The 17,578-nt window shown below is 35.8% G+C and overlaps 1 protein-coding gene across 1 annotated transcript in view; it reads right to left on the reverse strand.

The window, feature by feature from the left end:
* NBAS (NBAS subunit of NRZ tethering complex) overlaps positions 1 to 17,578 on the reverse strand; it is a 191,790-nt gene that overhangs the window by 32,457 nt on the left and 141,755 nt on the right. The window contains exons 47-49 of the mRNA XM_086460475.1: positions 17,150 to 17,152; positions 10,430 to 10,519; positions 7,937 to 8,132 (exon numbers count right to left, since the gene is read on the reverse strand). Coding sequence (XP_086316601.1) covers positions 7,937 to 8,132; positions 10,430 to 10,519; positions 17,150 to 17,152 — 289 coding nt within the window. The remainder of the gene's footprint in view (positions 1 to 7,936; positions 8,133 to 10,429; positions 10,520 to 17,149; positions 17,153 to 17,578) is intronic.

The following is a 17,578-nucleotide window of genomic DNA, read 5'->3' on the forward strand; positions in this document are numbered from 1 at the left end:
ACCTGTCTTGTAGACGTACCCAAGAACTTTTTCTTCTGAACTGATTTATGTATTTAATTCCTTATCTGCTTGATATGCAGCTCACTAACACTAAGAAATGCATATAGATTCAGTAAACACAAATGCATTGCCTAATGCATGAAAATGCCCAACTCGCGCAGAAAATAAAATCCATTCATCTGTATTCTGCAGAAGACTTTGTCCTAATCTGCAAATACATTTCAGCACAGAGAAAACCTCTGAAGACTGTACATAGATAGTGATAGAGATAAGAGCAAATAAAGAAAAAAAATATGCATTTGAAAGGTTTATATATCTAGCTAGATAAAACTGAGAGGGGATTAACATCCATGTAATTTAAAATGTATATTGACCAGGTGTCAGTTAATAGGTAAAAATTTGGATCTGAGTAAATCATGGCTAAAACTAACATCTGTGCCACACAAGGGACTTAAAACTACAGAAGCCATTTTACTTGTATGTGTCACCTACTAATCACTGTTTCATGTTTCATAATCTATGTATAAATATAGATACTCTATATTTAGAACAGAAATGGGTCTTCGAAGACGCAGCCAGGAAATTACAAGATCTCAATCCTTACTTTAAACTGCTAAATTAGCTGAGCCATTTTCCTCCATACGTTGTGCAAGTGGCTCTTCAATTTATCTTTTCTGATTGGTGCTACCGTCAAGAAGCAGTGCACACACAACCTCCCTGTATTCAGCCGTATGTACAACTGGAGTCTTGATAATCAAAGTCTGCAATTCTTGCTCATCGAGGAAAAACAGTTTAAAAAAAAAAATGAAAATTTGTCAAAATTAATCTTTCTGAAATGTTACCCTGCAGATAGGCTAAACTCAAGTAAAAGATGCATTTTCAAAAAGAACAACCCACAATAAAGTAAGATACCCTCTTTTAGGAACAAGAAGTGGTTGATACTCACTCCAATTCTGAGAAATATTTCAGTACTACTATTTTCTGTAAAAAAGTAGACAAGAAAGACTTAATTTTTTAAATGCAAAATTCCTCTATTGTTTATCCATATTTATGACCTTTATTAGCAGCATTTAAGGTACGAAGTGGACGGATACCACAAAATTATTTAGGCTATAAAAACTGAAATGAATGAGTAGCTCTGTTGCAGCCATAAAAATAATAAGAACAAGGAAGGGCAGTATCATGCAACTGTCATACTAAATGGCACTGCAATTGCAATTGGTGGTTTTCTTTTTGATTTGTCTAGTGAAAGTCTGAGCACTCACAGACATCATAGCTGAGTCCCAGTGTAACAGCAGCAACAATATGGAAAAACCCCTGACTCTCTCAACCAACATGAACTATCAGAAATCACTATGAAGTAAGAACTATTTTAAGAGTACCTGAGAAGGGGTCCTCAGATGATACGGAGTTTACAAGACCTCTAAATAAAAAGTGTCAGGTAATAAGATGGTTGATGGAATAAGCTAAGACTGTTGGGGAAAAAAGCATAGCGTTAACTGAACATCACAGTTTTTAATAGCAAATACTCCTTTGAGATGTTAACAAAAAATAATGCCTAAAGAAAAACAGTTTTAGAACACATATTTTCAAAAGGTTTTTAACATCCCTCACTAGAAACCACTGAAGAGCTTGATCTGCTAACAGGAACGAAAATGAAAAACAAAACAAACAAAAAAGCAGTTTATGATCAAATGGTAAAGGTAAAAAGTAGAATTTATCATGATTTTATGACTGCTTCTTTGCTTATATAAATGCTTTTGGAGGACTGTAAGCATTGAACAGATAACACTGCACACAAATGAGTTGGTATATGTTCATCAAGGACTGCAGAGAAACCTCCAACTGACTTTAAACAAATCTAGGGTAAGTAAATGACCATACGATGGCAAATAAGACGTAACCATGGTAAAGCCACCACATTTTAAAATATGCTAAATTAGCCTTATCAAGTCAAAACAAGAACTTGAGCCTCACTGAATGAAATTCAGAGACCTCTGGCTAATATACAGCTGAAGTCAAGAGAGCAATCGAAGTGTTGAGATGCATAAGCACGGACTGCTAATTTCCACAAGGACATCACGTTCACTTCTCCAATTATCTCCTTTCAGGAGGTATACTTCCTATCACAGTAGGCTCTGAGATGGAGAGGAGAATAGTTACAGAGAAAGAAAACACCGTGGATGAGGTAACACGATTGGAATTGTTTACTCAGACTGAGTAAACAACAGACTATAGAAAAAAATGAAGTACATAAAACAGACAAATGACTTGATTTTCTGGATTTTGCAACAGCACATATCAAATCACATAAAAAGGCAAAAACAAAGAAACAAAAAATCCTTCTACAAAGTTTTAGCATGTTTTGCACTCAGTGCTGTATGGCATATCAATGCCAAGAATTTAGCAAGAAACACACAAGGCTGAATAACAGTTCATCCACCAATTTCTTTGCAACATGGTAATAGAACTCTGAACACATCAGTAATGAGCTCTAATTTTTTCTGAAATTGAGATAAAAGCACAGAATGCAATCTTTAAACCATTCTTCACTTAGACCTTCATTACAAAAGACCTATTACAGAAAGTGAATTATCCCCCACAAAGCCACTCCAGAGCACTCTACAGAATACCGTAGTACTCAGGGCTCACATTCGAAACCGTCACATTCACTCGAGCTATACCGCTTTCCTCTCCACTTTGTCTTATCCATTTTAGTTGTGTAGTTAATGGAAAATATTTTATTTGCATCTTAAAGTATTTAATTAATCACACACGCTATAATTTATGTTCCCAGAAAAAAAAAAAAAATACATTTCACATGTTCTCATATGGATGAACTGCATCTTCAAGGAATGGAAATTAGTGTTTTAAAATATTAATTAAAACTTAAATTAAATTTCTTCAACTTAATTTGTATGCATTACTACAAGAGAAACAATGTCTCTAGAATTATAAACAACATCCTAACAAATTTACTCAAAGTTGATAGGACCATAAATCTTTCTTCTAATTAAGCATTTTTCACAAATAAAAGATAGCTGAGGATTAAACAGATACAGCTCCTTCTCTTGTATTTTGCCAGATCAAGCTAAATACAGGTTATTGCTACCTGATAAATGACTTGGGAATTATTAAATCTCACTGTGCTTTCCAAATCCTTAGTTTTAAATCTCTCTGATACAAGTAGAGGGAATGGGAAAAAGTTGAAAAATCGCAGGACATTGACTTATTCCCACTGAGACCTTTCTTTATGAAGCCATATGAAGAAACATCATGTAAACAGATACACAGTTTTCATATACCGGGGGAAGCGGAACAAAAGAGCAACGGAGGCTTGACAGCCATACCCAAATACTCAGAAAGTCATAATGTTAACGTAGACATTACTAAGGTTGCTGAGACACACAAAACTTGCATATGGCATATGCAAATTGCCTGTATGAGGGAAGGGCAAATGTGTGTGGGATATACACAACACAAATACAAATTAGTACTGCCAGTTTTCAAAGCCAAACTTCAGGGAAAAAAAAACAAGTAAAAGAAAGGTGCCTAAAATTACCACCTTAAATTCATATTAGATATCCCTTACAATTTTCAAACATGCTTAGCCCTCAGCAGCTCTGTATACCCCAAGATCATGAAAAAAACATAATATAACAATATGAGGGGAAAGGCTAAATGACAAAGCTATTTAGATTTAAGTGGCATGCAAATTACATTTTGCATTTGCATAATAATTAAACAATCCTTTTAAGTCAAGGTGTGTCATACAGTAGCTTCATAATTATTAACTTCTTATCTTAAACTAACCCTTGGTTTACCTACAGAAGCTTTGTTAGTGCCACTGTAACTTCCTTGGGCAAAACCTTAACTCCTGTAACTGGTCACTGAACTGAACGACTTCGTACACACACATAACCTTACATACGTTACACAGTGCTGTGAGTCATTACAGACTATATTTTTATATAATACATGAAAACAGGTGGATTTCCCATCTTAGATGGAGAAAGCTAAAATTTGATCGGATCATTTTAAACAATGTTTCCCTCCCAACTTTTTTTTTAATATATAAAAAAGTCAGTATTTTGACCCATATTTTTCATGCACCAGTTAACTAGAAAATTACAGAACCTGAAGAGCTCAGATAAAATTCATCAAGGGGATTAAAGCAACACATCCCTCCTCCCTCCAGTAGCGTGGGATGTTACTGGAATGTGAACTGAAGTCTCTCAAACCTTTGAAAACTGAGGACCCCTGAATTTTTAATTTTGTTAACTAATCATTACAGAACTGGAAATTACTGTGTTTCTGACTGTTTGATAGGTAGCTGCTTCCACGAAGTACGTTTTTAATTTTGTAAGAGCTGGCCTGTTTCCCAGCAGCACGCTGATTTGTGGGACTGCTACTTACAGCACCTCGAGCGTAATTAAATATTAAGTCCCTCCTTGATGTATGCAAAGTCTGACTAAGAGGATTAGTAGACACACTGAGGGTGGCTTTCACACATTTTCTGGTAATTGAACACTGCAATATCATTAAACTTATCTTTACTCAATAGAAATCCACATTCATCCTTTATAATATCTGCTGTCCCTTTTTGTACCAAGGAATGGTAAAGGAAAAGAGGGATCCCCTAAACGCATGTAAGAAATATCAAGCAAGTAAGGATAAAACCAGCTGGCAGTAAGATAATAAGTACAGTTTTGAAGTATTTGCAATTTAAAGTTCATTTAAAAAAAACAAACCAAAACAATAACCTTTAATCACGTTCCTCTATAAACTAAAAATAGCACTCAATCCACACCCTCCCCCCCTTTTTTAAAATGTGATTTTTTTTTCTACTGCTTTGCTGGATGGGAATGGAGGACCAAATTAATAAAGGTATGGTAATGCTAGAGAAATTGATGCCTGCAGACAAGGCAGACAGGCTGACATAGCTGTCTGAGCCCACGTTTGAAGGATGTAATTCCTCATGTCTACTTTTTGACCCTGCTTCACCCAGGATAACCCAGCAACCCGATCAGACTTTTAAATTGTGCTTCAACATCCCCCTCTGTAGAATGGACTTACTTTCAAAGGTCTCTGCACCTAAAGCATTAACTTGCACGAGAAACTTGCTTAACTGATGTTTTGCCAAAAGCTCATACACAAATCTCTCTCTTTGCGTTTCAGCAGGCATGTAACTACTGACTTCTGCAGTGTTCTTATTTCACTAACACACCATGAAGGACTGTGAAATGTAGTTTTCAATACGCTATTTTATTACGCCATTTTCCCTGTTTGTTAATTCACAAGATAAGCAAACAATCATCAAATAAGGTCATCTCTTGCTTTTTCTGATATCAACTTACAGAGTAGCATTTGACATCAAATGACTAAAAGAGAAAAAAAAAAATGTTTTCTTGGACACTTGCGAAGACCTCTGAATTTCAATGAGTGGTACGTAACGGACAAACCAATATGAGTCTTCTGTCTAAATCACACAGTAGTTACCTAGTACAAAATACTCAATGAAAACAAAGATTTCTCATCTATCACATTTAGCTTGAACAGACATGAAAAACAGAATATTTTTAAATATGTTCCAACAGGACTCTAATAACCGTACTCGGTAGTAGGAACTCAGGCCAAAAAAAAAAAAAATTATGTGTACATATAAGACCAGGTTTCACTATTGCTAAGCATGAAAACTATTTCTGAACTTTGCTAAATAATAAATAGAATATACAATATACAGAGAATTTTATATTACAGTATTGTATGCACATTTTTATACCATTAGCTCTGAACAGTTTGAGCTTACCTAGCACATTACTAAGCTTTTTACTGCATGGCTTCTTGCACTATTTGCTTACTAATCAGCAAGAGAGTAGAGCACTAAAGTGATCAGCAACTGTTATGAAGAAATGGAATGCTGCTTATAGTCTGTACAAACTTCTTCCCTCACAAAAAACAAGTATGCTTTCTTGCTTGAAACCAGGAGTATTCTGAAAATCCACCACTTCAGGAAACAGCAATTATTAACTGATTATACAGAGAGACCTAAACAGGCTGGAAGATTGAGGCAACAGAATCACATCAGGTTTAACAGACATGCTGCACCTGGGACAGCACAGGTGGGGACAGCCACACTGGGGAGCAGCTCTGCTGAGAGGGCCTTGGGGGTCCTGGTGGGCAGTGAGCTGCACACGAGCAGCAGCATATGCAATGCATTCAATTAACTCCTAAAATGTCAGGAGACAAAAGCAAATGGATTTTCATGACGTAAAGTTATACACATTTTGACTTACCAGATTACAGGAGAAAATAAAAGTGACCTTATCTCATGTATTTCCCTAACAAGTGTAGTGAGTCTCACAAGATTTCTGTCAAATACAGGTATGGCTGAGAGCTATTATCTACCTGTAACTTTTTTTCTTAAAACATACTCCAGTTGAATCTTTTAGACTTGAAATGCTTTTGGATTGGAAAACAGGCAACAACAAATATTGTCAAAGGATTGAACTGAAGATGAGGAATCCAAACACAGACAGCTGAAGAGCAGTTGAGGAGTTAAGTGCTGGTATTAGGTTGAATGCAAGAGAAAAAGTAACTTCTAAAGAAAGCAAGAGATAAGCATTTTCCTTTAAGATTTTTATTAGGATTATTCCTTTGGATGATCTTAGCACAGCGAGTCAAAACTGAGATATCGCTTTTGTTTTATATGAATACAAAATGGTTTTGTGCATAATTTTTTGAGGAACTATTAGAAATATTCTATTTTAGTTCCGTAAGGTCTTGGCACAGGGGGAGGCATTTAGAAAATGGATGAAAACTAACTCTGCTTCTAAACAATTCTACATGCAGCAAGTGATACTCATATGATTTCATAAAGGCATAAGCTTCGAAGACCAGACTACTTCTTTCTGTTAAGCCTTCAGTATATTTTCACTGTACTTAGAAATGTAGAAACTCTAAAAATACATATGTTGATATTAATCACTTCACCAAAATAAGTAATGAAATGAAGTAGTTAAAATATTAATCAACGAGAGCTTTTTTGTATGCATAAAATTATTAATACTCTACTGACAACTTGAGCATTTTCACTCCTGAGAACATTCACTATATGATCCTTATCGGTCTTACATCAACTTCTACTTATACATATAAAGTTAGGCGTTTTGTCACCCTTTAATTAAAAAGGAAAGTTAATCTGGTTTAGACTTGGAAACTTGAACTAGAAGCACTCTGTCTCTCTCAGTCGGAAACAAACAAATAGCTAAGAGTAACTTCTTTCACCAATGATTTTTACCTTATTTTATTCCTGACTTTACACTGACAAAGACTTAAAACTATCACTTGGACAGTTAAAGATACGAACTGTTTTTAAGCAACTACTGTCTTTCAGTTGTTAGGTGCTGCCTCTTAAGAGACAATAGCAGACTATGAGTGAATGCATTGCCTGACAATCAAGTCTTTCCAATTGAGAATGTTCTTATGTTCCTACTACACATTCATGGAATAATACTTACAGGACCCCAGAAAAAAAAGAGATAGTGGCCACTAATTCTCATTCTAATTCTGACTATAATGCCACAGCAAGTAGAAGATAAAGAGTGAAGGTAAAATTGACACAAAAAATGGTAAGAAAAGAACATACGAAATCTTCAAAGTCAATGCTTGACATGGAGGAAAATCGTTAGTGTTTAATCGAGTCCAGTATTATGTAATCCTGACCCCAAACAAAAGCTGAAGAGTCCATTACTCTACACAACTTTGTTTTTCAAAGAATCATAGTGTATTAGAAATCTGATTCAAAAGGAAGGTAGGATTAGTTCCCCTATGAACAGGATGCATTGAAACCATATATTACAACCCAGCATTTTATCGTATAATCCTTGCATAGAAACAGTCTTATGCTACCATTTATAGCAATCAATATTAATACCTTTGTTTCAGGCCAGCAAGCTCTGAGCACTGCTTGCGTCCGGAAGTACACAAGTAGCTTGCTATCCTCATCACTGAGATGGAAGGCTTGCTCCAGAATTTGCAATACTCTGATGCGAGGCTTAACTGCTAAAGAGTCATCACCACAGAAAGGTCTCAGCCACTCCAGAAGGTCATCTGAAGAAACTACTTTCTCCCTGTAATTAAACAATACTGTATTAAACAGTCTTTGGTAATCCTAATGAAAGTACCACATGTATTTTCAAAGCTGTTAACAAGTACATTCAATACATAACAAATACATAACACTGGAAATGGAAGAGCTCACCTCTGAGCTGCAGAGAAACTAGCCCTCGTAAATCACAATGCCTAAAGCTAAGTGGTGAAAGAACTTTTTCTGAACTTCAAATAACCACGTAATACCAGGGAAATCCATCTACACAGTTACGTATTCTCCCACCTTGACTGCCAATTGCATTGCAATGGTGCTGGATTTCAGCACCTGAAAATTCAAGCCTTTTTATGGTGTCTGGTCCTGACTGATGCCTGTACTTCCATCCCATCTGACTTTATGGAAAACCAGTCTGAATGCTTGCATTTTAAGTATGACATTTTTACATCTGATGCTTATTCATATTGCCCTATATCCTCTTTCTTTCCTTATAAGTCCCTTCTTTACACTCCACATACACAAATTACTTTCTCCTGATGGTAGCTCTAGCCATTTCTTATTTTTTCTCTACCATCAATAGACAGCTTGATTATTGTTATGTTCTAGTATGATAATGATTGCAGAATGCCCATAATCCCTAGAAAGAAAAGATAGATGTTAAAAAACCTAAGTCTTTGGGGTTTCCTGACTTGGTTAATTAGAAAAACTCTTAATTAAACAATTTGATTCAAAACCTGTATTATACTGAATACATTTTAATTGTTGGAAGCATTTACAGACACAGGTTACCATGAACTCACCAACCAGCTGCAGACAGAATAATCCATTATGTCCCTTGGAGGCTATGAACTAGCATGTAACAAATCAGTAAATGCTATTCTGCTATCTTTCAGTAGTGTTTTAAACTAAAGCTAATTTTTTCTTCTGAAAAAAAACAAGCAAACAAAAAAAACAAACCCAAAAAAACCCCAAAACAAACAAACAAAAAAACCCAAGAAAGTGATTCCAGGTGGAGTGTGATTTATAACTAATGTTTCCTTATTTGTCTTAACAAGACAGATGGGAAAGTAGTATCAGGCAGAAAACACCAATTTAACCTGTCTTGCAGCTCTGAAATAATAGACATTGACAGCTTAGGTTTTCATATTACAAGGATTTCAATTTTGCTTAGGCTTTATATTGTCTAAATGATGCTGTTAGCTCAGAACTTCAGCTAAATTAGACATGCCTCTGCTGAACAGGTGGCATTCAAATCATAAATAACAAGTTTGGGAATTAAGAGGACCCGCTGAAATATTTCAAGAGTTTTGTAGAGGTCACACTTCACACGATGTTTATATATATTTTCCTGAGGGAAAGATTTATATTTTGTAAATTGAATAGCTGAGGTTTAAGGAGATAAATAAGAACAAGTATTTAAATGAATGTAAACAATCTCATGTAATCACAGTGACTTTCACTCTTGTTTCAGCAGTTAAATGTTGATGAAGTAGACAAATAAAACACTCCAGAAAGTGCATTTCAGAATAAAATAGTACCAACCCTCCCATTTTACCTTAGAGGCTCTCAAATGAGATTTATTGTAGATTTTTAAATCAATTCAGTCTGCTTCAGTATCCAATATTTAACTAATTTAATGCCAGTGGAAAAGCCTCCATGCAACAGTGTAATTGTTTTTGTGTGGCTACTAGGCCACGGGGTTTTTATTATTATTATTGTCATACATGAGTTCTTAGTTTGCACTTCTGGAAAGAAAACTGATTTTTTTCCTTCCTTTTCTTTACTAGAAATTCAACAGAAAATGCCAGTGAGATATAGAGACCATTAAGTGACCTGAAATAAGGACATGCCCAAAAGAGGAGAAAAAAATGTGGTGAAGCATCACACAGCATTTGTGAAATTGTTTCTGTACTATATCCTACAAATATTGACATATTTAGATATCTAAATTCAGATATCTGAAAGTGAGTCATTATTATCTGTAATTTATCTACTAAACTGAAACAAAAGCAGTGAATACAATCTGCAGTAGTCACAGTAGAAAAAAGTTTTTCTCAAATCACCATAATACATAGTTATCTAAATTTTAGGTTGAGTGACTTGATTCTTCCAGCAGATCAAGTAAAGGCTTCTGTCAGGGCTAAGATTTTGAATCTGATAAATGACAGCCTGTTCCAGACTGAAGTCTTAGAAAATTAAGTGCAAACCCATTATACATACCCATGAAGAAAAATCATCCATATTCAGTATTATACCTTCAACACTTTCATGAAAAGTCTCTTTCACAGTCTTAACCAAAGAATCCATACAGGAAATCCTTACCCTTTCTCAACACTTGCATGCACTGCAGAAACGATGCCTTCCAGGATTCCAAGTGGATCTTTAACTGATGTAGATGAGCCCCCACTTCCACTGTTAAGGGAACACATAAAATTGCCATTAAAATGGTCCCTAATATCATATCCAGTTCTATCGACCTGTAGGATGTACACGAATTGTTCACTAATTATAGCAATTTTCCACTTCCCCTGCTTAATTAGTACCTTTATTTATATGTCAAACTAATGTGAGGAGCAACAAGAAAAGAGTGTGAAAGAGAAATACTAAAATACTTAAGGGAAACTCAAAAGAAAAAGAATAGTTAAAATTTAGCACTTCTAATACAGGTTAGGTCAGCAAAATATATACATGTAATCTCATTACCTTAAAGACCTCATCACTATCAACTAAACAGATTAAAGGTTACACTATCTTTTTCAAATATCATCTTGCAGTTATCACTATTGGTTTAAACCCAGTGACTGTTACACGAAATCAACAGAATCCTACCTGCTGATTCAGCAGATTTCTCTCTCTCCTCCCCAACTCTGGGCTTCATTTTCCATTGGATAAACCAGGTTCATGACTACCAGAACCAACAAAATTAAGAAGTAGGGGATACATGGTCAAAAAGAGAGACTTGGTGCTGAAAGAGTGAGGGATTTTGCACCGGGACTCCAATAAAGCACACAGTGTCTCCTCATGGAAACCACTGCAGAGGCAGTGATGCCTGGATGAACTAGAAAAACAAGTTTTGCCTATTTTAGTTTTTCAATGCTGCATTAAAGAAGAAGAAAGAAAGGCAAATAGTTCCAATAGTTCCAAGTTGGCTTATTAAGGATGACTCAAAAACCCAGAGATAAAATGTATTTTCTCTACAGTTCATCAGCATCTCAAAGTGCTTCTGCTACTAAAAGTGTCAGCCTCTTCCTATATGATCTCTTAATAAGAATGAATACAGATTACAGCAGTATGGCAGAAGTGTGGAAACAGAACAGCAGTATTAAAGTAATCATTTTATGCAAGCAGCTACATGCATTAGATGGTTTCAAATTTGTTTTAAAATAAAAAAAAATAACCCCTAAGAAAATTTAAGATATGTTCTCAGAGCCAACACACATATAAGCCACTTCATTAATGTTCTGTTTACAGGCCAGATCTAAATTTTCCTGTATTATTAGGCTTTTTGTTTTTTCAATTAAGTTTCTAATAAAAAGACATCAAAGGTCATTAATATGGCATATCTAAAGAAAACTAGAATACTTGTAAAGCTTGCATACTAAGAAAGACAATTGAAATAGAAAAGAACAGGACATGGACTACAGAAATGGAGATCTTATAGCTCTACTTAAGCTAAATTCCCTTTAGTGTACATAAGCAATTTCTGTATCAAAGGAGACTGGCCAGCAAATCTTATATTTTGGGTACCCTCGATTTTGCAGATTGATTCTGAATAGTCCTAGCACTTGCTCTTCAAAAACCCTTCCCTATTTAAAGATGAAAGTCATTAGCTTTTACTGCAACCAGGCTGAGCACCTCAAAAAAAAAAAAAAAACAAAAAAAAACAAAAAACCACCCCCAAAACCTCGGGTCAAAAGTAACATGTACACAAATGTTAATGGCCATTTCTGAAAACAGAAACCCACTGTTTCAGAGAATACATCTGTGAAGCCAGTTCACAAGTACAATAGATGTGTGAACATTTACAGAAAGCTTCAAGTTTGTCATACACAGGCAGGTACTACTCTACTAAGCAGGAGGAAAGAAAAAAAAAAGGTGACTCTAAGCAGTAAGTTACAGTTATTTAGAATAAGAGATTTTTAGAAAGAAATCTAGAAAGACTGAAAGCTTGCATTTTGTTAAGCTTAACACTGCCTTTACTGCCTAATGGTTAGAGAAACTAAAAAGAGATTAGAGCTCATGAGACAAATAATCGTGTCAAGTTTCCACAGATTGTTGCCTTGTTCTTTTCTTAATAATTAATGATTAAAAATAAGCAGCTACTAACAGAAACAAATATAATTAATGAAGGATTAGTCTTCCACACAGATTATGCTATTTCATGCTTATTTTAAACAACAGAACAGGATTCAGTGATCACCTCAAAACTCCTACGTATGAGCCTGGTGTAATTACACTGATAAAGGCTTATTTTAATTTCAGTTCAGTTTCAGAGAGAGTAATGCATATTTAATCAAGTTCCTCAAACACAATAAAATACAAAGAATGCTTGAAAGGAGAATAAATTAACTTCATCTAAATCTTTTAACCTAATTATAGTATTCACCAAAAATACTTGATATTGTCCTATTTCTCCAGCCTTATTTTCCTTTTTCTGTTTGCATTTCCTCTAAATATCAGGAAAATAAGAAAATAATACATTGTTGGTGTGATCATTCAATGCTGGGGAAAAAAAGTCATAATGCCAAATCATCGTTTCCATCAGAAATACCATGAAATTATAAAATCCAAGTTACAAAATTACTCTGTATGACCCCTGCTCAAGTGAGATGAGACAGTAAAAAAATCCATTTTTTTTTTTCCTTCTGAGTTAGCTAGTCAGTCTAATAAAGCTGGTTTCACCTTTTTAATGAAACACCGAACACTAAACAAGAACTCAAAATTTCACCAAACCTTTCCGGCTCACTGCCTGGTGAATACTTCCAAAATTTCATTAAATGCTACATCCTTCTGGACACCTACGATAAGAAATTTAGGAGCTACAAACGAAGGAGGCCATAATATCTCCAATAGCCAAACTGTCTCCCCTGGCGAACCAACCATGAACATGCCTACAGTCATGGATCATGGAAGGTCTCCAGTCTATCATGTGAATGTCCTTAGGTAATGGTTTAAATTCAGTCTTAGTGAAGTCTAACCAGACTACCATAATTACCAAAATCTTCTTGGTTTTTTTGTTTGTTTTTTTTTTTTTTTTTGGTTGGTTGGTTGGTTTTTGGTGTTTTTTTTTAAGAAGTTCACGATTTCTACTGAAAAGGCAACTGATTTTTATTCATAGTAGCTGTTTCCATAGGCAAATGAAGAAGTGCCCAATACATATGTTGCATAAAGTATGCAGATATACTCTGCTGGAGAGATTTTATACATCCCAATGCATGAGTTTCTACTTGAATTTTGTGTGCCGGAACTAGAGAATCAAGGGAGATAAAAGTAGTTAACAGAACTGGACAATGTAGGTACCTAATATTAGGCAAAAAACTATGTCACATTTTACATGAAGTCTGTTTCTGAGAAGTTGTCAAGAGTTTTTAAGCCTATAATATTGTTTATTGTTGAAAAATGAAGGCAGGTTAATTGTCAAAGAAGGAATTTTCTAACATGATCTCTTTCAAAACTATTGTATAAAATAACCACCCTGTATAACATATCAAAGCTCCAGTAAATAAACCTGAAGAGTTTTCCCTTGAAATGTCATTCCAGGTGCACAGGCAAGACTACTACTTTAATTGTTGGTTGCCCATTACCCTTGAAATGCAAGTATTGCACAAGATGTGGTTAATATGTTTTAATTTGCGTTATGGTCTAGCCTGAAAGCCAACATCTGAGTGTAGGACAGAGATGCATCCAATTTTATTCACAGCAACAACATTAACACCAGGAGACTTAAGAGATGACAAGCAACAACCTTTCTTTTAATTGCTCCCTATGTTTAGAGTGATGATACTCTATATTATCCTCTTACTGAATTTCATAATAGGGAGGATATTATTTCAAATATTTTCTGTTTTATTTTATGCCAGATTTTCACTTCATGCTGTTTATCACTGTAGTAGACAAACTTCCCATAGCTCATTATCTATTCATTTATTATGAATAATATGAAATGATCTTCCTCTTCCCCTCAAAGAGGAGAGAAGAAAAAAAAAAAAATTCTACTGATTACATCAGATCACATCACACATCAAATGAGTTTATCTGAAGCCTCCAACTAATCCTCCCATCTTTGCCACCACAGTTTTCTGTACTGGAGAGACAGGCATTCCCTTCTTTACTAGAAAGTGCTGCAGAGGAGTTGCTGGTCACGGTCTCTGCTCCAGAACTTTAAATCAACTTGCAGACATTCCAGCCTTGCAATGCATATAAAGAGAAAATAATTCAGTTCACAGAAAAACGTTGATAAGAAGCAGAGTAAAAAGGAGAATTTTGATAGGTTTCTCATACTCTGCATGTTAATGAGACTCATTATAGTTGAAATAACTGGGCTTTGTGAGCTTTATATCCAAATGCATCACACTGTTATATTTCGGTTAGAAATAGCAGGACAGTGATTATCTAAAGCCAAATTATTCTTCATCAAATGGACAAACCTGGACAAGAAAGACAGTATTGCTTAAGTTGCTGTGCAAAAGCTCTACCATCACTGAGGATTCTATGAACAGACCTAAATTGAGTGACAGGAGAAATCAATTTTCTGTTAAAGAGGACTGCAGACACTTTGACAGGCGGCCTTCTTTTCATCTGTAGCACTTCAATCTGCTGTAACATACACATACATACTGAAGAAAAGGTAGAGCCATAGATTATTTTCCATGCTAGACTTGTTTCTCTATTTCTGGTATGTACATTCAGATCATCCTACTCACATAATTTTTCTGCATGCAGAAGAACAAAATAAATTCTCAAAGTTTTATCTATCTAAACTGGGCTTAGAAGTGATAAACAGTGTCTAGCAGCCATCTAACAATGGAATATTCTTTCGTACTTGTTGCATGTATCTCTTTGGAACAGAAGGAATTCAGAAGAGAGCTCTGTATGAATAGTTAAATAAGAAGTATCTGTTAATTTATCACGGATAATACGAAATCAGCTTGCCCCCCTCTATTTTTTGGGGGAGGGTGGAGAAAATATTTCTACTGAAACCACTAGGTTATAGATACAGTGGTATTCCATTCGGAATACTCAGTACATCAATGACCCATCCAGGAACAGGTAACAGGTAGCAGGTAGCAGTCAGCAACATTAAATCCAAGAGGGCCTCTTCAAACGAAAAAAAAAAAAAATCCCTGAGGAATTAATTTCACCTGACTGAAGCGGAGGGAAAAAAAAAAAAAAAAAAGCCAAAATGAATACTTTTATGCTGCTCTGAAGGAGAAAGATCATCACGGACAGAAGGATTCTTAAGAGCCCATTAATATTCTGTCAACAATGACAGAAAAAAAAAAATAAAAAATTCAGGGTCTCTGCATCCTCATAACAGAAATACTGACAGGGATGTAAATGTAAAATCCCAGAACTTCATTATCAGCTTGCTGTCTTGAGAAATTCACATCCCAGCAATGAGGACTGAGTGTGCTCTTTGGGTAAATCGTTCTGACAGAGAACATCAAGACAGACGTACAGATTCCATCGCACTAAGGCATGGGTCAGAATGCTGCTAATTCCTTGGCAGGAAAAAGGACAGGTTGCTCTTATCTGGCTACAAGAATCCATGGACTTCCACATATCCTAAACCTTGTTAAAGAGCAATGGCACCTTCACAGACTCATTCAACCCTAAGAAACCATTTTCAATGTACACTTGTCCCATGCATTTGAGTCCCCAAACCCTGTCACTTCACCACCCTAATAAATACCTTCAGTTTTGCTGCAGCAGGAAAAAGGTTGAACCTTGAAGGACAGGCTGAAGTCTCACATTACAAGCCAAAGGAATTTGACAATCACTACGGCTACAAAATGGCTTACCAAATCTTAACACAACATGGTAAAAAATAGCAAGCTGAGGTAGAACTGAGCATCAAACAAAATCAAGGAAAAGCACCTTATTTCACTGAAAAGCTTTTCATGTGCTTAGCTTTCCCCCACCTGTGTCCACATCCTCACCATGTCTGTAAACACATCCATAAGCAGGTATTTTTAACAGTTCTATATTCCCAGAGATGACTACATTCTCCCAAATGCCAGACAAACTAAACCAGTTTCAGCCTCAAACTTGTGAAGAAAAAGCATATCCCTTCTGGGCTGTAAGGCATGAAGCACAGAGGCTGCAGCTAACCAAACAGGCAGGACTTCAATGCAGGACTCTTCTCTCCTCCCTTGCCCAAGACACGGCTAGTACTGAAGAAAGGCACCATGACTACAGTAGTTTTAGACCGTTTCTCACAAGTGTTAGAACTGTAATTTGGAAGCAAGACTATAAAGAATATATTCAACTACGAGATCATTGTACTGGAGTTAATACAAACTTTGAACTCACTGTTAACAAGATTAAGATGGTCAGCATCAACTGGATTTCATTTTCCTTTGTATCATCCAGGTCTTGCCCAGATCTCAACAGAATTATTCAGGGATGTTTAAGTATAAACTCTGTGGAAGACAGGTATTTTGCATTTTCTGTTCTCCTAGCCTATTTCTCATCATTTAAAAATAAGAGATAACTCAGTTTGCTGGAGTTGTATAAACAGGCCGGTTATCTCGTTTGTGTCATGTTATGGAAAAGACAATTGCTGAGGTTTGGGTCTGTGAACCCCAGAAAAAGATAAGAGACAAAGCCTTGCTTCTGGTACAGTGTGTAGGATTCTTTATAAGTATGATGACACTAATAACAGCAAGAAGCAGTAACAATGACAACACTGAAAGACTCGAGCACAGCAATCCCCTTCCTCACACTAGAAACCTGTTTCTCTCCAAGAAGTTAGCAGGTCGGGGGATTTTTAGGGTATCATTGTTGCTTTTAAGTGCTGCAGGAAGCACAAAGCACTCATACCTGCTGTTTAATTTGGAGGTAGGGTATGATGCAAACCGAGGTGGGAGAGGAGCAAAAACTCTAAGAAGCATTCTTTATGAGAACAAAGAAGAAAAATGTAAAGCCTACATTTTAATGATAGATAAACACATTTTTCAAAACCTTGCAAATAAAAAACCAAACAAACCAACCAACCCACACAAAAAACAGCTCCCAGAAATACCCCAGCAAGTTATTCCAAAGATGGAAATTGTACTTCTTCCTGTAGGACTACCTGTTTTGGCAACAGCCATTGCTGGGCCTCTACTGCCCAAACACCTGCATGAGCTACCCACCATTTCCAACAAACATGCCTTTTGACTTCGTTTGAGAGGGAAGAATTATATGCAGTTGTCAATTTGCCAAAAACTCACAAGTACGCACACACACATAACGGAGCAATATTGTAAA

Source organism: Leptosomus discolor, chromosome 2 (assembly GCF_034619465.1).
Source record: "Leptosomus discolor isolate bLepDis1 chromosome 2, bLepDis1.hap2, whole genome shotgun sequence".
NCBI classification, from domain to species: domain Eukaryota; kingdom Metazoa; phylum Chordata; class Aves; order Leptosomiformes; family Leptosomidae; genus Leptosomus; species Leptosomus discolor.